This window comes from Idiotropiscis lumnitzeri, chromosome 16 (genome assembly GCF_059441095.1).
Source record: "Idiotropiscis lumnitzeri isolate Australia: NSW breed Sydney's pygmy pipehorse chromosome 16, RoL_Ilum_1.0, whole genome shotgun sequence".
Lineage (NCBI taxonomy): Eukaryota > Metazoa > Chordata > Actinopteri > Syngnathiformes > Syngnathidae > Idiotropiscis > Idiotropiscis lumnitzeri.
In genome coordinates this window covers 13,204,628-13,228,475 of record NC_142406.1, presented here as the reverse complement: position 1 = coordinate 13,228,475, position 23,848 = coordinate 13,204,628, and the positions used below count along the sequence as shown (strand labels likewise).

The following is a 23,848-nucleotide window of genomic DNA, read 5'->3' as shown; positions in this document are numbered from 1 at the left end:
TCACGCCGGGTTTACGAGTACAAGTCCCTGCAGACGTAATTATAAGTTTGCACGCACGTGTCTGGATACACGCACAATGTGCACATGTATGTTTACCTTATGCACTTGGAAATTATAAGGCGGCGCCACATGACTAGTATCCGCTAACTACTACTAAGGAATGCACAAATTTGAAAGTGTCGATCTTTTGCCGCTTGCTGACCACTTTCTTACTCGACGCAAAATCTCCTCTCTGTAGAAGCAGAAATGTTGACTGCTGTTTTGAAACACAGCTCTGCTCCTGGCTCTTGTCGAAAGATCTAATGGAGCACATTGCTTCTGGCAAAGTCATACAAAACAGGAATGTATTTTTTTTTTTTTGTCGACATTTCGAAATGAATATTGGCCCGGCGATAAGCAATAGCATTAAAAAAAAGAAAGATCACAACAAGTGCTCTTGGCTATGAGGCTTCTTGCTTGCCTGCTTTTTTTTTTTTTTTATGCCCTCCCTCCTCCACACGGTGAAAAATTCATGTAAGTTCCAAGCAAAGAGCTTGGAATGATTAAACATTCAGATTCTTAGTCTGAAAATGGAAGCTGAAATTGCCCCCCCACTGCACACTAACGGAAAAGTACGACAAGTGCTGAATGTATTTGAAACGAGCATCAAACATTCCAAGAGATTTATGTTTTGTTTTTTCGAATCGCAACCACTGATTAGAACAGCCTTGCTCACTATGGAGCAGAGGTGTTCAAACCTGTTCCTCGAGGCCCACTCTCCGGTTTGTTTCCCATCTCGTCCTCTTGCAACACACCAGATTCAACTGATCAGATAAGCAGCAGGGTCGGCAGAAACTGGGATGACGCTCCTGATCATTCGAATCAGTTGTGTTGCAGCAGGGACATTAGGAAAAACACACAGGACAGCGGCCCTCGAGGTACAGGATTGAACACCCCTGCTAAAGACAAACCAACTCATGAGAAATGGGTTGGAAAAGAAACAAATCACACCATTAATAAAACATTGAAAATGCACACCAGGGTCTTACAACCTTTGCAGCAAGTCGAAACGTGAAAAAAAAAAGTACAGTGGTTTGAAAAAGTCTACACACCCCTTTTTTTTGCAATTTAAAACTAAATGCGGATAAAACACTTCAAACCATTTGTGTGACCTACAACACAACTGGAAAAAAATACTTTAAAAAAATGTACTTGTGTGGTTGCAAAAGTGTACACACCCTCTTATCACTACAATAAGACAATTAGACCAACACAAGTTGGTGCACAACTGCTGAGTAATCTCAAATAAACTTCAGCTGTTCTGGTAGGCTTTGTGACTACTCTCATCATTTTACAAAAAAAACGCTTATCCGTTGCAACTGTATACAACAATTAGCACAAATAAAGGTGTGCTCTCTTACTGATGCCTCACACTACTTGCACTTAAGTAAAGGTACGCTAGTATTTAGTTTCCCCTCATCATCTCATTTTTAAGTGGAAGAGGTCAAATGAGTAAAAAAAAAAAAATCCCCTCCCACCAGAGTTTGTTTATAGACAACAAAAGTGTATGAAGACCAAACGCAACAATGAGTTTACTTGTGTGTTCTGTGTCTTCTGAACGTGGAATAACAGTGTTATTGCAGTAGAACTGAACTGGTCTCAAAAGCCACTTTCATTACCACGGACAAGGCCTCTGTAATTTTATTGGCGACGCTTCCACACACAACAAACCGGCAAAGCTCTCTTGAAGGGACGCCGCAAACAACTGCAGCGTTCACTCATATGCAAGTCACACACTGCCCTGCTGTTTTACAACTCTCTGTTTGGAGATTTGGAAAATTCAAAAAGGCCATTTGTGGATAGTAAGTCCACAGATCCAATAACAACAGATGCTTGTCAGTAAGTCACATCCTTTGTGTCAGGTTTATTTCACAACCGCAAGCAACGGAGAATGCAACATCACTCCATTTTTTTTTTTCCGTCACTCAGTCATAGTATCAACAACAAGAAATAATCATCCGACAAGCACATGAAAAGGGAAGCTCGGGCAAATATTTCGCATTGGATGGATGTTTGAGGATTTGTGGGGAATTGGGTAATCTATTAGCCGGTTGGTGGCATTCATCAGCGCGGCGTTCAAATCCTGACGTCACACATGAGACGCAATGCTCTCAGATTACTGGGAATTAAGACGAGCCTTGAGGATTTTAATCTCTTACAGGTGTTAGACGGTGGATCAGTGGATAAACATTAGCTTTGATATTTGGCTGCTGAGACACGCTGATGTGAGGATGGATTGCAACTGTCCAGATTGGGACGACTTTTTATTGAACTCAATTTACTTGGACCACATCCATTTTCCCCATTGAAATGAATTGAAATGCGATTAATTTAAATCTATCCGTTTTTTAACGTATATTTTAATGAAGAAAAATAACACTCCATTGTATTGTACTTGGAGAGAAGGATTATTAAAGAAAATATTATTCCAATTTAGCCATAGATGTGAAATGCACACACGCAACTAAATACTACTACTACTAAATTGTATTCAAATAGTTTGTGAAGTCTTCCAAATGTAAAATTGTTACCCAGGTGATATTTTAAATACATGCTGCCACTGAAAGCACATTTTCATTGTGGTTGTTGGTATTTTATTCCAAAAACCAACTCATGTTCTACTGCTGAATCCTAAAAATGCAAAAAGCTGCGATAAAGGAGGAGAATGGAATGACTAACTGCTGCAAGAATATCATAGCGGCGAGGAAAAAAAAAAGACATTGTTGTGACTCAACACGACTGTACAGGAAAAAAAACGAGAAGAATAGTCGCCATCATCTTTAAACGGCACCCATAATTGAACCCTGAGAGCTAATCTCGCTGTAAAAAGAACAAGCCGTCAAAGGCTGTGAAGTAAAACCCATAAACTTGTAATAATGCTGCAACATAAATCAAACTTGTCCAACAATTGTGCGCCTACAATCTCACCCGTGAGTGGCCTCCTACCCCCCCTCCCCCTTCCTCCGTGGTAGCGGCTTATAGACTAGCGATCTGCAGCTGAAGGCGGCGGTGAATCGAGCACTGTGGCATGGAGAAAGGGCGCCATTGTTTGGTGGCGGCCATAACAATAGGAGCTCTGTCGGAGCGGATCATCTGTTTTCTTGGCTAGTTGGCCCACTAATATGGCTACTTATGCTCTGTAAATGGGCTGGAGCCGGGTCCGAAACAAACAAACACACAAACATGTCGGCTAGTGCGCGGTACGAGTGGGTGTGTGTTTAATCAGTAGAGGGAGGTTTTTTTTTTTTTTTTTGGATGATGGTTGATAGGATGTTGTCACATTTATCTGCGGACAGAGAACATGGATTACTACTCTGCATTTTTATCCCCAAAACCCTAACATGAGCGCTTACATTTTAGGCGCCACTGCCGGCAGAGCTCCTATAAATCAGGCGTGAAGCACGTTTAGTGGTGACAGCTGATATCACCGACTGTCATGGAAGCTTTCATTTCAAATTACGACGGTGACGGTGGGAGCCCGAAAACCTGAAGGCTTTTTTTTTAGACGCAGCTTTTGGGATGCCTTGCGTTCAGCTCTAATTTAAAGTGTCTGTCTTGTGAGGAATGACAATTGACAAGGAATGGTGAGCGGGAGAGATTATAGGGAGACAATGGGCGAGACAAAAAAAAAAAAAAAAAAAAAGGGAGAGAATGAGCTCACGCCCAACATTTTCCAGGTCAGCCCAAATGCCCCGGGCTAAACTCACGGCCAGTCTGTTACTGTTTTTCTTCTCCCTTTGTACCCCCGCCGCCCCTCCCTGTTTCCCTCTCTCCCTCGCTCTAACACTCTCGCCCAGGGGCAAAGTCGAGCTGCAATAGGATTCAGCCGTTGCCACGGAGACCAGAGAGACATCGCTGCCATGGCAACACAGCATCGCTTGCTCAAGCGTAGATCTCGGTCTTTCTCCTCCTCTCATCATCCACACTTGAACCACTCGGCTCAAATTCTGTGGTCTTTGCCTAATTTTTTTATTTTTTTTATTTTTTTTTTTTTACGATTGAAACTTGTAGTTTGCTGATTGCGTAATATGATTAGAGGGCTGCCGCCAGTCAAAAGCGCTGTAATTGAACAGCTCGCATGGGCCAGGCACTTAATCCACATGTCACTTCTCATGGCGTCAAAAGAGGAAAACATTTGGATCGAATGAACCAATTACGCTCTCAATAGATCGCCGTGGTAAATGCCGCTGAAAAGCCGTATAATAGCGCTTAAATCTGTGCCAAGAAATATCTGGCAAGCACAGAAAGTTTTCTAAAACCTCGTGAGCGCAGTCCATTTATTGCTACTATTTTATTTGGGAAATTAACCCAAAGATTTGAATCTTTTTTTTTTTTTTTTTTTTTAATATGGGTCCCATTCGATTTGTTGCATGAGCTCCATTTTCATTTCATTCACATCCTAATTTGAAAAAATATATAACAAATATATTTTACTATATTATGATGATTTTTAATTATAATTACTCATACGAACGTTAGGATTTCTGTTCTATTTCGGTTGTTGGTACGGCTGTTGTTGTGCCCATTGTTCTTAGAATAAATAAAATAATAAAAATAAATATATATATAATAAAATATAATTATAATAAATATATAATAAATAAAATAATAAAAATAAATATATACAATAAAATATAATTATAATAAATAAAATAATAAAAATAAATAAATAAATAAAATAAAAAATAAAATGTACGAGGCAGACGGTGAAATAGAAATGACCTGTCTTGACTTTTCTCCTTATTAATACAATTCCAAAGCGTCATATTTTCTAATGAAAATGACTTACGTCGACCAAAACTCTAAACAGATTTGACCTGATTTTGATCCACGTTTCTATTGCCTGGAATTCAAATAAACCCCCTGCTAGTCATGCCTTTATTGCTTTTGCCAGCTTGTAATGACTGTCAAAGAGGCCCAATTTGATCCCGATTCTGTGAAATGGTTGTTTGATTGTCGCCCTCGAATTTCACTGCCTCAATTGGAGCGTGCCTGCGAAGCACTTGATGCCTCCCCTCTAAAAGCAACGCGAGTCAATATGGCGCTCTTTCATTCACCCACTGAACTTTTTTTTGCTGCACAAATTCTAACGCTTCCAAGCGATCGGCACTTCCCGTCAATGCCAGTCGGCTTCCGGAGTCGTAGCATGCGTCCGTCCGTCACAAGTGGTCAGATGAGGCGCAACGTGTGTACGCTGATGCGTGTTGCCATGTCGACCGCAGAGCGTGACAGTCGATGGGAGGTTGCTCAGAGGGGGCGCTGGTGAAAAAGCTCACACCAGTGGGAGACTGAATTTATAGATTATTTATATGGCTGTCAAGGACTCTCAGCGTCATACGCAGCGGGTCGGGCTGTGCAACGTGCATGTGGGTTAAAAGCAGTGGAGAAGGAAGAGCGCGCGCGTGTGTGTGTGTGTGTGTGGGGGGGGGGGGGTCACACGTTTTGAAGCTCAAAGCTCAAACTGGTTGGTAACGCCGCTTAGCTTGTAGCTTGTCATCGTGTCATTAGGTGTGCGCTGACAAGCCCGGTGGAAGCAACACTTACACTCACACGCGCACGCACCGCACGCACGTACACACTCAGGTGTTGCCGAAAAGGTCGACTTTCGCTGTCACTTCAGGTTCCATCAAGCCTGGAGCCTTTTGCTTCATTCCACACTTGTTCTTTCTTACAGTTGATAAAGTTTAGAAGTTTGATGATGTGTGGCTGCGTGATGGATTGTCTGCACTTTCCCCGGATGAGCGGCTTGCAGGAAATGGATGGCGATATAATATATTCGATTTATACTTATTTATGGACATTTAAACTAAAATTCTGAAACATTAACAAGATAAAGTCCTTCATATTCGTCATCTTGTGCTGAAAAATATTTGAACAAACCAAAGCATTAGAATAAATTATTTTCTGTGTATTTTCTGGTCGTTTCCCATCATGCTGTGTATTAGTATACACATAAATAACAACACACATGCTCCGACCCCCCTGGCAGGCATCTAAATAAAAATCCGCCAACCATACCGGATGTGCATCATTGGTTGTCATGGCCACCGGGGAATATTCTTGAGGGTTGCCAAGGTAACAGCTTGGGGAACGCTTCGCCAGCCTGTCACTGACTGGTCTGAGGACAGCAGAGAGTCAATGATGAATGTTTTTTTTTTTTGTGTGTGTGTGTTGGGGGGGGTGGGGTGACGAAATGCGTATGTGGATGATTAGTGGAGGTGTTGTTATGATTTATGATGCCTGATGGGGATTAGTGTTGCAGTGAAAACATGTTTGCATACAGTGTACACATTGGAGTGTGTGTGCGTGTGTGTGAAGCATGCATTCATGTGCAATCATGTGTGGCAGTGATGCGAGACTATCGTGATTGTGATTCGTATCAAAGCGTCCGCCATTCATGCCAACAGACAGTGGATGAGGGGAAAGAGAAAGTAGGACCTAGTTGCCATGGTGACGCAATCAGAAATCTGCTTTTCCGTCCAAGCCCGTCTCCGCCTGTTTGGTCTCCTCTGCATGATCACAAACATACCTGCACACACACACGCGTGTACACTCTATATGTGACGGGGGCATCATGTCTTAGAAGTGCCGCGCACTCCCTTGTTTTTTTTTTTCTTTCTGCCTTTTCACACTGATTCACTCTCTCACGCTCTCCTCATTTCTCCTGCCCTATATTCATACTCTAATCTGGTCCAGTCTGTCTTCTTGTCTGACTCCAGTAATCTTGTCAGGACAGATGGCACACACACACACACACACACGCACACACACACAGTTGCAGTTGCAGCAGCAGCAGCATCTGCCGCTAACTTTAGATTACATCTTTGAATGAAAAACATTCGGCAAAATAAATGAAATGGGAACATAAATGTGAATGAGTCGTGCTGTGCTATACATGAACGTCACCATTAAGGCGTTAGCATGCTTTACGAGTGCATCCCGGGTTTTGAGACACACTTTGCTGTAAAAAAACGCAACTTGTATTTTTTGGGGGAGCGGGGCTAAAACAGTCAGTCAGAAATTTAAACACCATAATGTTTGATCAGATCATGTCTTTCATTTTCATAATCTAAAATCAACTGTTTTAGTGCTAAATTACAGTGTGAAATGCCATAGATGGGCGAACAGAATTTTGCATAGATGGTACAGTAATATATTATTTCAAAAAGCTACACACAGAGCAACAACATACAAATACATCTTACAACGACTATTACTGGAATTTAGTTTAGGACCCGCCTCTCTGTTTTTCTTCTTCAAATGTGCGAAAATTGACTTGCCAGTACCCTCTTAAAACCCATAAAAACATTTGCTAATCAAAATAATCAGTCCCTTTTAATCCGCTAATCCACCCAGATGATCAAACACGTTTACACATAACACTGCTCACGCTTCCAAATCTGCTCATGACATAAGACATTTTTTGGGAGCCCGAATTTGATCGACCTGCCTCTTCCTGATTGCCTCAAACCCTTGGAGGGTTTCTTCTGCTGGGAGAGATGACAGCAAAATGGAGTATGAGCGAGGAGAGTTGCCACGGGATATTGATGGCCTTTGAAACGTTCTCGTGATGGATCGGGGCGTACGGGGATGAACCTGTCAGATGAGAAGAGATAGGAGATGCTCAAAAAGTGGGCAAAATTAAATAAATAAAAGGCCGGTCAGGGTGTTGAAAATCGGTTTCATTACAATGACTCGCACCTGTCCTCCGTTCGCTCTCCATATTTGATAAAGTTAATTTGGCGCTCATCTCTGGTGCTCGGCCAGCATGCTATTAATTTGCGTTGAATAAGCTCTAGGTGGAGAATCGCATAATTAAATACCATCAGGTAATTAAATGTGTTTAAGTGCAATGATTCACATCTTTGTTACATATTATTACTATATATTACACAAAAACATGGTTAATATTGTGCTTATCTCTAGATTCATAATATAACGAGCACTTTGGAAACAAAAAACACCTGACATTCATTTTTCCGACATACGGCATGTTTATTTGAGTAAAACAATATGCGCTTCCACAAATAAAGCGTCAGGCTGGCCGTCATAAAACGACGGGACGTTAAGCCTTAATCACTGCAACTGCAGCTCAGCGTTATGCATGTGATGTAAAAAAAAAAAAAAAAATCAAGCATGAGTTGTTCATAAAATTGATGATGGTCACATTCCATTTCGCTGGTTGAGAGAGTGAGCACAGCTGTGGATTATGATGTTATCCCAACGGAGAAGCCCGCTGCTGTTAAAGTTTACAAGGAGTGATGTCATGACCCGTGTCTGCCACGTCAGTGTTTTTGTTGTTATTTTCTTCCCTCCTTCCTGCCATGTGCCTTTTGTTATTGTTTTCATCACCTCCCTGCCATGTGCCTTTGTTATTGTTTTCGTTCTCACCAGCTACGCACCTGTTCCTAGTCATCATCACGCACCTGTTCCTAGTCATCATCACGCACCTGCTTCCCATCTGCTCCCCTAAGTACCCGGACTATTTAAACCTTCCAGACCGACAACGCAGTGTCGGGTCATTACCCTGTTTGCCTCCTGTTGCCACGTCACCTCGGACTCTCACGACTTGCTCCCGTTGTTGCACTTGTCTTCGTTCCCTGTCCGCCTGGCTCGTTCCCGTCTCGTGTTTGGTCCTTGTCATCGTCCAGTTAGTCTCGTTCAGTTGCCTGTGTTGTTTCTTTGCCCACGCCCCGTTGTTCGTCCCCACCAAGCTCCACAATAAATCTCCTTAAAGCTTCACCTACCCCTGCTTCCTCGCTTCTTGGGTCCACCTCCTCATCGCCGCAAGGCGACTCTTGACAGAATGACCCGACCTCGAAAAAAGGACCCAGCGAGGGGCTCGCGGCGGCGTCATGGACACCGCCGCACGGACCCCCCCCACCAACCCGCCGATCAGCTCAGCGCCACGTCTGCCACGCTACCCGCTTCCCCAGATTACGAGGACTTGTTCGAAAAGACCGCCTACCTTTTGGACTCCCGCCGCGCTGAGCTGGGCGCACGACTGGCCCAGATAGCGGAGCAGGTGGCCTCGATCGCGGAGAAGGGCGCCGCCGCGGTACCACCCCGGGAGACTATCATGGAGCTGACAGCTCAGATGGTGGAGCTGGAGGTCAAGATGGTGGAGAGCATGAGGCTGGCACAGCTGGCCGACCGACAGCTGGCTGAAAGGCGTCCCGCCTCCACGTCAGCTGCAGCAACCCATGCAGCCCCCACGTCAGCTGCACCGACCGTGCAGCCTCCGGTGCCTGCCCCTCACCAGCCTGACGACCAGCCCCGTACCTCGTCTTCCTTTCACGGTAACGCCCTCGTCTTCCTTCCCGACCTTCCTCCACACTGTACCATTGATTCCGATTACGACGACAATTTTGATCACCAGGCCAATTCACCCACTCACGCTTTAGTTGATAATGATTTAGCAGCTGATTCTGAGCACTATGCCCCGCACGTTTTTGTCGACTCGGATCACGAGTACGATGCAGACCACATCTACGCCTTGTTAGACGCTCAGCGCCACCCGGACACAGTTAGTACCAGTCACTTTTTCCCCCCCGAACCATTCCTGACACCTTTTTCGTTTGAGTCTTCCAAGACCACCTCCCAATCCACCTCGCGCACTTCACGTCCCAAATCACGTAGATCACGGCCACGTCGTTCCCCTCGTTCACCATCGGTTTTAGCACCTGCTCACGTTCCCCTGGCACCCCCTAGCTCGCGTTCACCAGCCCCTGTAACCTTGGTCCCGCGTGTTCCCCATTCCCCTGATTCCCTATGGCGGCAGGCTGATAGGGATCAGGGCCCCCGGTTCGGCTGTGCCCGGACCGACTGCTGCATCCGGCCCTCTGTCGCCCACCCGCCAGCTACTGAGCTTTGTCCCGGCTCCTCTCCAGCCGCAGCGTCCCATCCCGGCTCTCTGCCAGCTGCTGAGCCCCGTCTCAGCTCCCCGCTAGCTGCTGAGCCCCTTTTCGGCTCCCCGCCAGCTGCTGAGTCCCTTCCCGGCTCCCCGCCAGCTGCTGAGCCCCTTCCCGGCTCCCCGCCAGCTGCCGAGCCCCGTTCCGGTTCCCCGCCAGCTGCCGCGCCCCGTGCCGGCTCCCCGCCAGCAGATGAGTCCCGTTCCGGCTCCCCGCCAGATGATAAGCCCCGTCCCGGTTCCCCCCGAGCTGCTGGGGCCTGTTCTGGCCTCCCGAGAGCTGCTGACCCCCGCTCCGGCGCCTCGCCAGCGCTTCAAGTTCCTGTTCCGGCGGAGCACGCCCTGCGTCCGCCACCAGTCCCTGTTCCGGCGGAGCACGCCCTGCGTCCGCCACCAGTCCCTGTTCCGGCGGAGCACGCCATGCGTCCGCCACAAGTCACAGTTCTGGCGGAGCACGTCCTGCGTCCGCCACAAGTCCCTGTTCCGGCGGAGCACGTCCTGCGTCCGCCACAAGTCCCTATCCCGGCGGAGCACGCCCTGTGTCCGCCATCAGTCCCTGTTCCTGCGGAGCACGCCATGCGTCCGCCACAAGTCCCTGTTCTGGCGGAGCACGTTCTGTGTCCGCCACAAGTCCCTGTTCTGGCGGAGCACGTCCTGCGTCCGCCACCAGTCCCTGTCCCGGCGGAGCACGCCCTGTGTCCGCCATCAGTCCCTGTCCCGGCGGAGCACGCCCTGTGTCCGCCATCAGTCCCTGTTCCGGCGGAGCACGTCCTGCGTCCGCCGCAAGTCCCTGTTCCGGCGGAGCACTCCATGCGTCCGCCCCAAGTCCCTGTTCCGGCGGAGCACGCCATGCCTCCGCCACAAGTCCCTGTTCCGGCGGAGCACGCCATGCGTCCGCCACAAGTCCCTATCCCGGCGGAGCACGTTCTGCGTCCGCCCCCAGTCCCTGTTCCGGCGGAGCAGGCCCCGCGTCCGCCACAAGTCCCAGTTCTGGCGGAGCACGCCTTGCGTCCGTCACAAGTCCCTGTCGCGGCGGAGCACGCCCTGCGTCCGCTACCAGTCCCGGTCCCCGCTGCGCCCGGCCCGCCGCGGCTCCAAGTCCCGTTCTCGGCGGCGTCCGATGAACCGCCGTCGCCACTCGCCTCTGGCCCTGCGGTGCCAGATGAACCACCGCCACTTCTCGCCTCCGTGTCGGCGGCGTCCGACGATCCACTACCGCTCCAGATTCCTGCCTCAGCGGTGGACGATGACCAGCCGCCGCCTGCCGCCCTTGCCTCGGCGGCATCCGACGAACCGCCGCCGCTCCACGTTCCTGTCTCAGCGGGGTTGGAGGACCAGCCGCCGTGCCACGTTCCGGTCTCGGCGGGGTTCGAGGACCAGCCGCCACTCCACGTTCCTGTCTCGGCGGGGTTCGAGGACCAGCCGCCGCTCCACGTTCCTGTCCCGGCGGGGTGCGATGACCTGCCGCCGCTCCACGTTCCTGTCTCAGCGGGGTTGGAGGACCAGCCGCCGGGCCACGTTCCGGTCTCGGCGGGGTTCGAGGACCAGCCGCCGCTCCACGTTCCTGTCTCGGCGGGGTTCGAGGACCAGCCGCCGCTCCACGTTCCTGTCTCGGCGGGGTTCGAGGACCAGCCGCCGCTCCACGTTCCTGTCCCGCGGGCACTCGACGATCATCCGCCGCTCCAAGTTCCCGTCCCGCCGGCGTTCGACGACCAGCCACAGCTCCACGTTCCTGCTTCGGCGGGGCTCGACGACCTGCCGCCGCTCCACGTTCCTGTCTCGGCGGGGTTCGACGACCAGCCGCCGCTCCACGTTCCTGACTCGGCGGGGCTGGACGACCAGCCGCCGCTCCACGTTCCGGTCTCGGGTGCGCCCGGACGTCCGCCTGAGTGTTCACGGGTGGACTTGTTGATCGGGCCTCCCGGACGCCCGCCTGAATGGCCCCGTCGGGACTCGCTGGTCTGGCCCCCTGGACATCCGCCAGACTGGCCTAGTTCGCGGGCCTTGGTCCCGCCTCCCGGACGTCCGCCCGAATGGCCCCGTCGGGACTCGCTGGTCTGGCCCCCTGGACATCCGCCAGACCAGCCTAGTTCGCGGGCCTTGGTCCCGCCTCCCGGACGTCCGCCCGAATGGCCCCGTCGGGGCTCGCTGGTCTGGCCCCCTGGACATCCGCCAGACCGGCCTAGTTCGCGGGCCTTGGTCCCACCTACCGGCCCCCTTCCGCCCACCCTCGTTCTTGGACTTGGTTTCATTTTTGACTGTTTTCGTTTGGGACGTCTGGAAGCCGTCCCTTGAGGGGGGGGTACTGTCATGACCCGTGTCTGCCACGTCAGTGTTTTTGTTGTTATTTTCTTCCCTCCTTCCTGCCATGTGCCTTTTGTTATTGTTTTCATCACCTCCCTGCCATGTGCCTTTGTTATTGTTTTCGTTCTCACCAGCTACGCACCTGTTCCTAGTCATCATCACGCACCTGTTCCTAGTCATCATCACGCACCTGCTTCCCATCTGCTCCCCTAAGTACCCGGACTATTTAAACCTTCCAGACCGACAACGCAGTGTCGGGTCATTACCCTGTTTGCCTCCTGTTGCCACGTCACCTCGGACTCTCACGACTTGCTCCCGTTGTTGCACTTGTCTTCGTTCCCTGTCCGCCTGGCTCGTTCCCGTCTCGTGTTTGGTCCTTGTCATCGTCCAGTTAGTCTCGTTCAGTTGCCTGTGTTGTTTCTTTGCCCACGCCCCGTTGTTCGTCCCCACCAAGCTCCACAATAAATCTCCTTAAAGCTTCACCTACCCCTGCTTCCTCGCTTCTTGGGTCCACCTCCTCATCGCCGCAAGGCGACTCTTGACAAGTGAGTCATCGTGAGTCGTAACATTCCTGGCGAAAAAAAAAAAAAATAGTCTGAGTGGAACATTAAAGCCTAAAATGCCCTCTTAACCTCGAAAGGTAAACTTTTGAACAACTGTTCGGTGTTTCAATACTTTTTGGCAACACCCCATTGCCTTCTCGTTATAACATGCTAATGACACTCTGTGATTCTCTAAATACATTTTTTAAGATATGACATTTATTGCAGGCATCCAATTAACACCTGGCAAACCGCGGTTGGAGAAGCACTGGTGTAGCGTGATCGACCCTTACGACCGCTCTGACCTCTGCCGACTGGCAGAAAGCAAATGGGGTCCATCTGTTGCTCCCTCATGACAATTAGCAGTGCAATTGACGCCCAACCGGGGCCGCAGGTTCGATAGCCATTGACGGGCGATGGATTGATGAACAGAAATGCAGGCGAGCGGCAACACGGAGGAAGACGAAGGGGCGAGTTCATATTGAGGAAGAGGGGGGGGGGGCGGGGTGTCGGCGGCAACGCATAGGAGTTGAGGCTACGTGACGTTTGTTTCCATGGTGATGGTCTCTCTGTCTCCAGCGCGTACGAAGATGGTGCTTCAAAAGATGCGTGTGGATTTGTGTTTGCGTTTGAGTCATGGTATTTTGGTCAACAAATATCAATGCGATGGTGTTTTATTTTTTGGGGGGGGCGTGGCTGCAAATAAGGGCGGCATGCAATTGATCCGGCGTTGATTCTGAGAGGCTTGAGAGGTGTGTTATACAGCACACCATTTTTTTATTTTTTTTTAGGTGAGAGGGGGAGGCGAGAGAGTGGTCTGGGTGGGGTTGTCGGCATTCAGACGTCATTGAGGACAGGACACGTTTCAAGTCTTGCTCCTGTCACGACATCTGCAAATTGATATTTCACAGCAGACACATGAAATCAAAAAAAAAAAAAAATGGGGATGCTTGCACCATCGTAACAAGTTTCTATTTGCTTTTTTGACTTGTGCACTAGAAGGAACCAATGTGTTCCGCACTGGAGCACCGTGGTACCGCCATTAAGATCTCACTCACTAATGACCGTTTAATGGTTAAAAATAGTTTTGTGCGGGCTCATCTCTCTCCAATGGGCTTGGAAACACAGCAATTTGTTTGAGAAGTGGGGGGGAGCTGGAGGAGTGGGGGGGGGACAATATGTAAAGAACTGCAGCTTGTTGCTATAGGTGGCGTTGAGTATGGGTTTGATTGACATTACAGTATATGTGCCTGCTTACGTAATGGCATGTGCACGCTGTGTCTGCGTGGAGAAACAGGCTGATATCTGTGTGGGGCGTGACCGGCATGGCGAGAAGATTCTGACTGTCGCGCCGGACCCACTGAGCTGGAAGAGGAGGATGAGGATGAGGCATGGCAGGGGAATAGGGGATGGATTGAGAAGACAAGACTGCCCTCTGGTGTCAGTATTATTATTGGATTTTTGCCTCACGCGCAAATATAAATGCAACCTTTCTCTCTACACAAAATATATAAATTAAACAGTCGGTCATAAATTTATACACATAATGTTAGATCAGATCATGTCTATCATTTTTCTAAACTAAATTCAACTGGATTAGTGCTAAACTACGAAATGCCATAGATGGGCGAACAGAATTTTGCATAGATGGTTCAGTAATATATATATATATATATATATATATATATATATATATATGTAGTTACCTGTGTGTAATATCAATCTCTGGTCAATAGAGGGGGCCTTCGCTACGTTCTTCAGTCAAACCTGTGACCTGCCTCACTCCAGCCATTTCCTGCCTTTCATCAGTGTGAAAGGGCATTTTGCGGGGGTGAAAGGTCACATCTCTAATTCTTGTTTGAACTATTTTCACACCACCCCTTTGACAAATAAGTCATCTGTTGCTAATTCTGTTATCGGATAATTACGGTAGACTGAATATTTGAAAACAAAAACATGGTTTGAAAATGAAAATGATTGTTGTGACACACCACAAAGTGGTTTTTGAATGTGATAAGGCCTAGAAGGTTCTGTCCTTTTGTGACATTGCAAAGACGATTTCCAGCCAGCACTCACAATCCCTGCTGTTGTAATTAGTAAAAAGAGATGGAAGGCACAGAAGGGCAAGTGTCACATGGTTCACCTGTCAAGCAGGACATCTGCTTGGCACAGACAAACCTGCCTCCCACTGAGTCAACCCCACCATGAGGGGCGTCCTACGTTTGCCAATCAGCCTCAACTGCCGAATATATTGCGAACGTGACGATACATGATGTGCGACCGCAAACACATTTATTGCGCAACACCAAAGCCGGGGAAGGTTCAGTCTTGTGCTTCTCAGCTCAGCGAGTATGCGTTTGTGTTTTATGATGCCGCACAGATGTCCGCTGTCACGGTGGCGCCGCCTTCCAAACTGGCATCTGCTCAAATGGGGCTTCACCTGCCACCGCAGATTCTTTCAGCACCGGAGGGATGAAAGATGTGCTTCAGCTGTTGTAATTCATCTGGGAGTCCATCTTTGGTGACACCCTCCATGAGTTCACCTGTTCCTCATGGAATGATGGTGTAAAGAGTTCTGTTTAATTCAGCCGACGCTAAATCGTACTCGGGCTCCTGCTGCATAGGAGGGGAAAAGTAGAGAACAACAGGAGAGGAGGCTGGTTCAGCATTCATTTGTTTGGATTGCAAATGATTACTTTAAGAAATAATTTTCCCAGATTTTTGGTGCAAAAAACGCATTTAGGCCATAGAGGAGATTAAATGAAATATATTCATGAAATTTAGTATCGCGTGACAAACTGCAGAATAAAAGTGGCTACCATTTTTATTAAATATATTTATCAGAATAAAACCTTGTTTTTTTTTTTGGAACGCTTAGGTCTGCTACGTTCCTATTTTTTAACATTGCTAGATGGTAATCGGACAGCTAAATATTTCTTTGGGTGGTCCTTTGTGTAAAAAAGTTTGGGAACCATTGTGATGAAGGAATCGGACAGATTTTTGTAACAGTTCCGTATTTTCCAATTCCTCACTTCCATTTTAATTGCAGCAATGCATTCAAGCATGTGCAGGAGGAGCACAGGTGCACACTTTTGGTGCACATCCAAATGAAGACAGTTTGACCTTGGCATCCGTCAGCCATCAGAGTTTAAAAATCTGAAACATTAAAGTGCGATAAGACTGACATCAGCACTATGAAGTTCCAGAAAGGCGTAAAATCCAAAGGTGTGGAAAACTAAAACGCTCACTGATTAAGCCTTATCTCCATCGCTTTGTCAGGATCTAATTTCCCGCGTTTTTTTTTCCCCGCCGCTTGTACAATAAAAGCAGGTGCTGCCCAATTCATTACGGAGCATCAGCTGCATTGCAATCAAGCCTCATTTCATTGCAATGCACCTGATCGTATCGTATGGAGAGGCTCTTTCACAGACTCTACAATTTGTTTGGGTTTTACCGCATTGAACCAATCTGCGCCAACCTGTTAGGTAACAGGCCATGACCTTGCAAATTGATCCTATCACAACAACAGAAAAAAAAAATAAAAATGTCACCGTCACAAATATGGCTGTCCTCTATTCTGCTACTCCGTGTGAGTGCGATTGTGTGTCCTCTACTCCTGGCGAGGACACACACTCCGAGTCATGCCAACACTTTGGGACCACTTAGGGAAATAAGCCCTTGCCACCTTCTCACTTAGCTCTCACCGTCCCAGAATGCAACAATGTTTTTAATTTTATTTATTTATTTTTTTACTATTTTTTTTTACCCCTCATAATTGACTTGCAAGAAGTCTTGCAAATAAATAATACAAGTCACAATGCTTGTACTGCATCATTAAATGTGGTGATTTTGTTACTCTTTGCAAAAGCAATAATAGAGATATCTGCTTTTCCTTTGGCTAGCGGCCATAACTTGAATCAGACTTCTTTTTTTATTGTATTTTGAAGCCCCCTGTGAGACATTCGGTCATATTCTCATTGTTTTGCTTTCTTGTCACTGCCCCAAGGAATAAGCGTTGATGCGATATCTTGATTTAATCCTGCGGGGGGATGATTATTTCCAACTAAAAAAAATAAATAAATAAAATAAAGTCACATTTTCCCTAAAACAGAAACATCTCCCGTTATCACAGATAATGAGCCAAACCATCAAAGTCGTATTTGCATGCTGGGAGGGCTCCCACATGGGGGTGGAGGTGGGCTGTCGTCAGCGTTGGTCATCAGCGGGGCGGTTTTACACATTTGAGTTCAAATTGAGTCGTAAAACTGTCTGCAGCAAAGGGAAGACGAATCACAGCGCTCGTCTGGAATCGCTCTTCCGACCTTGAGGGCAGAGAGAGGTGGGAAAGAAAGTCTCTGCTTCCTTTCCTCTCCTCGAGACCTTCCGAGAGACTTTCGGATTGGAATGTTAATCACATATCGATCGGCGGGATTGTTTTCCCTGGATCTGGACGTGTGAGCAGCGACGGTCATTCGTACTCATTAAAGCAGGACGCTGTATCCTTCTTTTAAGTCCCGTGTCCTTTTCGAGTCCTAATTTACTGGATATATTGAACTTGCAGTGATCAGAATGAGGGAGCATCAAATTTAACACACATTCTCACTAACGCTACCACAGCACACAAAACGGCGAGGGAAAACGGCTTTTTTTTTATTTATTTATTTTTTTAAAGAAGGGCTCATTTGTGCTGCTTCTGATTTAATATATAATAGATGCAATATTAAGATTTTTTTTTTAATACTATATGCACAATGTAAAATAGGCATCACTGACAAAGACACTTATTAAAACTTGAGTAACGACTGCGGCAAGATTTATTATATTATTATCCTCTAGAATTCTCATTTTTTGAGGGTCTAAAGTCCAGGGGTGTCCAAGTCATTTTTGTGGACGGGCCGCATCGTCGTTATGGTTCCCCTCAGAGGGCCGTTACGACTGTGAAGCCATAGGAATCATCTTTCGTCATCACATACACTGAACAAATTGATGGAAAGCCACTCAGGAATTATTCAACAATTCTTCAATTTATTTTAAAATTAATGGCATATCTCAATCTTGTTAAAAGTGAATTAAATGTGCTAGAAAATAGGAAGTTGACGCACATGATTTATCCTTCGCCGGCCACATAAAATGAGGTCGCGGGACCAGATCTGGCCCCCGGGCCTTGAGTTTGACACCTTGTGGTTTGCCCTAAGGCTATGAGAATTCGGAAGCTCAAGAAGTAGAAAAGAAAATTGGTTGCCATTCCCTAAAACATACAGAAAGTGAGCGATGAGTATTTGGATGCACAATTTTGGCCCATTTTTGCATTTTTACAACGCTCATCCTTTTTTTTTTTTTTTTGTCCAGATTTCATCAGATTGACTTCAGACTTCGTCTACACTATGTAGGATGAAAATCTTGTTCCTATTTTCTACATCTCATGCAAAGAACAAAAACCAAGAGTGAGCCGGAGAGAAAGCGAGAGGCTGAGAGAGGAAAAAAGCGCGAGAGAGCGACTGCACCACTTACATTCCAACAGCTGGACTCTCCTCTTCCTCATTATCACCCTCCTCATCCTCCTCATCACCATCCTCGTCCTGCTCCTGCTGCGGCGAGCCTCAGTCGACGTCGCCGCCACAAAAGCGCAAGGACCTCCGGGATGATGCGTGCGTCCCGCGGGGGGGGAATGCTCTAAATGGGCCACGCAGCGTGGAAAGACACGCTAGAAGAGGAGGAAGACGAAACGGGAGGCAGGAGGGATGTTTGGCTCTTTGTGGCCGTCCGTGCTCCTTCTCGGCTTCCTGTGCATGTCCCCCGTTCGAGCTGGTGAGTCAAATAAGCTCCTCACATTGCAGACGGTCGTGCGGGTACTCCAACACGTGTTGCTGGAGGGAGCACATGTCCACGGCTGGGAAATTGATTTTGTGCAGTGAGCGACTCCTGTAATCAGTGTGCTTGAGAAGTGAAACGATGATGATGATGATGATGATGCTTTCAGATTTTTAGTCAATGGGTGCGAAAACGACAAAGAGAAGAAAAAGTCGTGTATATTCCAGAAATCTCCAGATTCCAAATGCCTTCAAAAGGTTGTAAACAGAGCAGATGTCATAAAACTGGAACGGATGCTTTGCGCCTCGATGGGGAGATGCGTATATGGTCCGCACTGGGGCGAATGCATGAAAGTACAAGAAGAGACGAGAGAAAAAAGTCATTTTTGAGCATAGGCATATGACTACAACAAAAAATGTAACATTTAGTCAATATAGAAAAAAAATAAAAATCCAATATTAAGTCATTGTTTTGTGATAAAAGCAATAATTTTGTTTATTATTACAAGATTAGACATAATATTGCTGAGAAAAAAAAGCACATTTATGTAAATAAATTTATGAGAAAAAGGTTGTGCTTCATGGAGTAGTCATAATATTAGAAGAAATTGTGACATGAATTTTATTATTTTTGGAAAATAAAACTTAAATTCTACGATCCAATACATATAATAATGAATATTTTAATACGATTTAAAAAAACGCTAATATTAGGAGCATTGCATTTATGTTAGTCTAATTGTAATTTATTCATTTAAACCCCTCAAAATTACATTTTCTTTAGCTTTACAACGTGGCACTAATACTCCTTTGATATTTCTGCGCTGCGTGCGTCACATCTGAAAATATAACGACATAATATATAAACCAGTGACTCATCCAGACTGAGCTGCACACTTTCTTCTTTCACCGCGAATGTGTCGAGAAATGCGAATGCAAATTTTCATGCGCTTTAGCATCTAAATTCTCGACTCTCAGCTATTCAGACAATTTCTACATGCAGTTCGTAACTAAGGCCGCTCCCAGAAGAACGTCATCATGCTACCGTAGATGATCTCCCCATCTCAGCCCTCGTGACTTCTCTGACAGGATCGAATGATGTGTGAGGAAATCCGTTGCTTCTTCCACGTGTGCTGAGCTCAGCACTCCCAGCAAATCACGCGCATGCTTGAACACAGCACTCAAAACCTTCTGGGGTCCACAAGCCGTTTTGTCACCCCTGAAAAAAAAATTCAATTCCGTGTGTGTTATAATCCGGGATCCCTCTTGCGCTGTGTTGATGATGTTAGTATTGAACAGAGAACAAGAAACTGGGAGACAGTCCATTAGTCTTTGGAGAATACCATTACGGGAGCCTTCTTGTGCTGGGGAGACATTATGACTGCTCATCATTTGGGCGTGCGGTGTCCTGATATGATGCGGTCGTCATGGCGACCCGCGGTAGAAAGACAGGTGGCAGGACCACGTGGTTCAAATCATCCACCCTTTAATCCAAAACGATTGGTTCAAATATTTAATTAATATTTGTTGTACAGATGCAATGTGTGTGTGTGCGTGTGTGTGTGCGTGTGTGTGTGTGTGTGTGTGTGTGTTAAGCCGAATTACCTGCCGAGGAAGACCGCATTATCTTGTCTGTTTATTCAGCAATGCAAACAAAAGATTCTAGTAATCCTTACGCTGACGTCATGGACAATGTGAACGACATGCCTGGCCTGTGAAGTGACTGTGTGTGCCTTTTCGAGGGCTTTAACGGTGAAAACACATCAGGAGGGGTAATTACGTAATCCTCTGTTGATTGGTTGGGGGTAACAAAGAGAATGCCAGTCCCCCAATTTTTTTTTTTAATTTTTTTTTTTTACAAAAGTCATTGAAATGCTGTGCATTTTATGGAGCGAAATTCTAGCTCTTTACATGAAAATGAATTTTTTATTTTTTATTTATTTATTTTTATTTTTTTGCATTCTCATAAATGTGGTTGATCATTTCCAGCAAATTATTGTTGACAACAACAGCATTCTGTCCGCATATGAATGCTTTGAGGAACCCCACGCTGACTGTATAGCACAATGGGTCCTCAATCCTGTTCCTCGAGAGTTGGTGTCCTGTTTGCTGCAACGCACCTGATTCGAATGATCAGATAATCCGCAAGATCTGCAGAAGCTCGATAACGATCCTGATCATTTGAATCAGCTGTGTTGCAGCCACGGACAGAGGCCCTTGAGGAACAGGATTGACTACCCCTGGTATAGGACAGTCAACTATGTTCGGCATGGTGCGCTTAAGAAGCATCCAGAATGCGCATGTAGAAGCAGAAGCAGGAAGATTAGACGAATACTTTTGTATCATTTGCCGAGCTGAAAGTAGGCAACGGGGCGTGGTCATATTCTGCGCGATGTCATTATTAAATCGCACTTCTTTTGTGGCCGTATCAGACAGCCTGCTGTCAGCTCCGCTCAATGTGACCATTAAAGAGATCGAGGTCAACTCGGCGGTGGTCACATGGGAGACTCCGGAGGGAGACCCCGTTATCGGATTCGCGATCACTCAACAGGTGCATCCAAAGTATTTCTATGAATCTCAACTTTGAGACAAAAAGTGCGTCAAGCTGACTCGCCTGTCGCTTCAACTCCATTTCGAACCCTTGCTGCTCTGCAGAAAAAGGACGTGCGCATGCTGCGCTTCATCCAGGAGGTGAACACAACCACGCGTTCCTGCGCCTTGTGGGGACTGGACGAGGACACCGAGTACATCGTCCACGTGCAGAGCATAAGCATGGGCGGCAGCAGCCCCCCCAGTGAACCCGTTCTCTTCCGAACCCCGAAAGAATCGGAGAAGCTGGCGTCTAAGAGTCCAGGTGAGGGACAGAAAATACATACCCCCCCCCACCACCACCACCCTCAAGTGCGGCGCTCTGCTCTCACATGCAGAGGAAACGGTTTATCTGCAGCCGCCGCATGCAGCGCTTCCAATTTTATCAGGGCCGACCCAGTTAGAGCGTCAAGAGCGGCCGCTTCTTGCAAATATTAAACACTCATCAGCGGCGGGGTGATAAGAAAGCCAAGTGGGGAGCAACATATCTCAAAGAAACATCCTCCAGGGAGGAGAACCGTTTAGGTTTCAAATATACTTTAAAAGCTGTACCGGAAGAGTAAGAATAGGTTTTTGTCCCGAAATTGTCTCAAGACGATAAAGTGTCCTTGAGGAAAGGCGACACGTCGCAATTCGGGGTCATCTTTTTATGTTCTCTTCGCAGACGAGCTCACACTGAAAGAAATGGGCCAGGCCGCGCAGTTCCGAGCGGGCGAGGTTATCATCATTGCAGTGGTTCTTGTCATGTGGGCAGGTAAGCGGTCCACGCGCACTGAATGGAAGGAATTCGGTAACGCTTGACACTTATGGCGCACAGCCGAGACGACAGGTTGTCTGTCGGAGGAGTTTTTTTTTTTTTTTTTTTTTTGCTTTGACTTGCAAACAGAAATGTCTGTTGTATGTGTAAATGTATTTATTTATATATTTATATACATATTTGATATAAATATAAATATATATTTAAGTCAGCTTTTTGACACGCCAACAAGCCCTTCTCTTTGTGTCGCAGGCGTGATTGCCCTGTTCTGCCGTCAGTATGACATCATCAAAGACAACGAGCCCAATAACAATAAAGACAAGGCCAAGAACTCGTCCGAGTGCAGCACTCCCGAGCATCCGCAGGGAGGGCTCCTGCGCAGTAACGTTTAACAGCCGCTCACCATCTGCACACCCTGCAATAACTTCCGCCCCTCCAACCTCACGACAGGTGACGACTATTGCCTTTTGCCCTCACAAACACATCATTTCAGATCGATATTATCACCTACATTATGATACATTGTGTAAAAAAAAAAAAGAACAAAGAAAACAAACATATGCACCGTTGCATGAATCATGAATTAATGACATTAATTTTACTCTCCACCTGTTTTCCATAAATCCACTTTGGGTTCTAATTCTGCTAACAAGCAAATGGGGAGGGAAACAATCTCCTTAGCCGAGGTAATACAATCCTTCACTGTCGCCTTAATAAATATTCCAGCGTTATCTTCGTGAGCAGGATTAATGGTGAAGCATTGAATAGGCTTAAATAGAACAGGCCCAAAAAAATAAAATACGATAAGCCATCAAAATATTATTATAGAATTGCTTCATGTGCATTTTCTTGTGTTTCAGAGCCATTCTGCAGCCAAACATGCTGGAATACAGATTCTACGTTCAACTCCTCTTGTCACAATGAAGAATTGCTGGAAAAAAAAAAACAAGTGGGATCAAACGCTTCCAACCGGGGAACAATGGAGGATTAATCACATTTTGTTGTGATTAAAAGCAACCCTTCGCGTGCACACGTGACTTTCATGCCAAATCCAATTCCTTTTTTGTGGCATCTGTTGTTTTTTAGCGGCTGTTGACCCGGATTGACCTTTGGGTCACCGTCTTTCTGGCTCGTGGGCGCCCTTTTTTTTTCTTTTTTTTTTTTTTACAGCACACCATTTTTCCCGTCTACGAGCCGTGCGACGCTGTCCAATGGTTGCCGTCACTCACAGATGATCGTGTCGGGAATCGGTCATAAAGATTTTCTAAGTGACGCCTCATATCTTTTGAAATGAGCTTCCATGCACTTTGCTGTCCAGAAGTTACTCGTAAACTTTGAAATGGCCTGACGCACCACGACATGTTATATGTAATAAGATGGTAATAACACATACGTAACATTTGAGGTTGAGTTGTTGTTTATATTTTACACTGAGGCATTGATATGATAAAAAAAAAAAAATACGATGCTATCCACTGTATATTTGTGTGTGAATTATTGTTCTTCAGTGAAACCAAATATATTCACAAAAGCCGGTGCAGAATTGTGCTGTGAGAATTCCACGCTATACCAAATAATATTTACAAATTCTGTCATGGGGGGAAAAAAAGCAACAACATTCACATTTAGGCTGACATGTTATTTACAAAACATAAAGAAATAGTCACATTTCATTGTTCTACTAGTGCAGCATTGTCGTTCTTCTAGGGTAGAACGACTAGTGCAGATTCTATTAGCATGTACTTTTGTCAAATCGACATGAACTTAAACCATCATTGTAAAACAATTTCAATGAAGTCAGACGTCCATCTTATTTTCCGAGAAAATGTCAATGTCCAAGTATGTACTGTACTACATGATCGAGAAATAAATATTTTCACTTTTGGAGTGAAGACAA

General features: G+C 46.4%; 1 protein-coding gene and 1 long non-coding RNA gene across 2 annotated transcripts; one reads left to right on the top strand and one right to left on the bottom strand.

The window, feature by feature from the left end:
- Positions 1-7,376: 7,376 nt before the first annotated feature.
- On the bottom strand, positions 7,377-20,046 carry LOC148321529 (uncharacterized). Its single transcript, XR_015839414.1, has 3 exons — positions 19,651-20,046; positions 18,307-18,940; positions 7,377-7,635 (listed from the first exon to the last, which is right to left on the bottom strand). It is a non-coding gene; the product is annotated as an uncharacterized LOC148321529 (long non-coding RNA).
- On the top strand, positions 18,153-23,848 carry fndc5b (fibronectin type III domain containing 5b). The gene is made up of 6 exons (XM_088278639.1): positions 18,153-18,603; positions 21,038-21,156; positions 21,261-21,459; positions 21,859-21,948; positions 22,204-22,401; positions 22,812-23,848. Exons 1-5 carry the CDS (start codon positions 18,537-18,539, stop codon positions 22,341-22,343), a joined length of 615 nt encoding a protein of 204 aa, XP_088134765.1. The 5' UTR covers positions 18,153-18,536; the 3' UTR covers positions 22,344-22,401; positions 22,812-23,848.

Bases quoted from the DNA above. Each gene is read 5' to 3' on its own strand.
- fndc5b (XM_088278639.1), top strand. From the start codon at position 18,537: ATGTTTGGCTCTTTGTGGCCGTCCGTGCTCCTTCTCGGCTTCCTGTGC. The intron at 18,604-21,037 runs GTGAGTCAAATA...TGGCCGTATCAG, and splicing joins CATGTCCCCCGTTCGAGCTG to ACAGCCTGCTGTCAGCTCCG. The intron at 21,460-21,858 runs GTGAGGGACAGA...TTCTCTTCGCAG, and splicing joins GCTGGCGTCTAAGAGTCCAG to ACGAGCTCACACTGAAAGAA.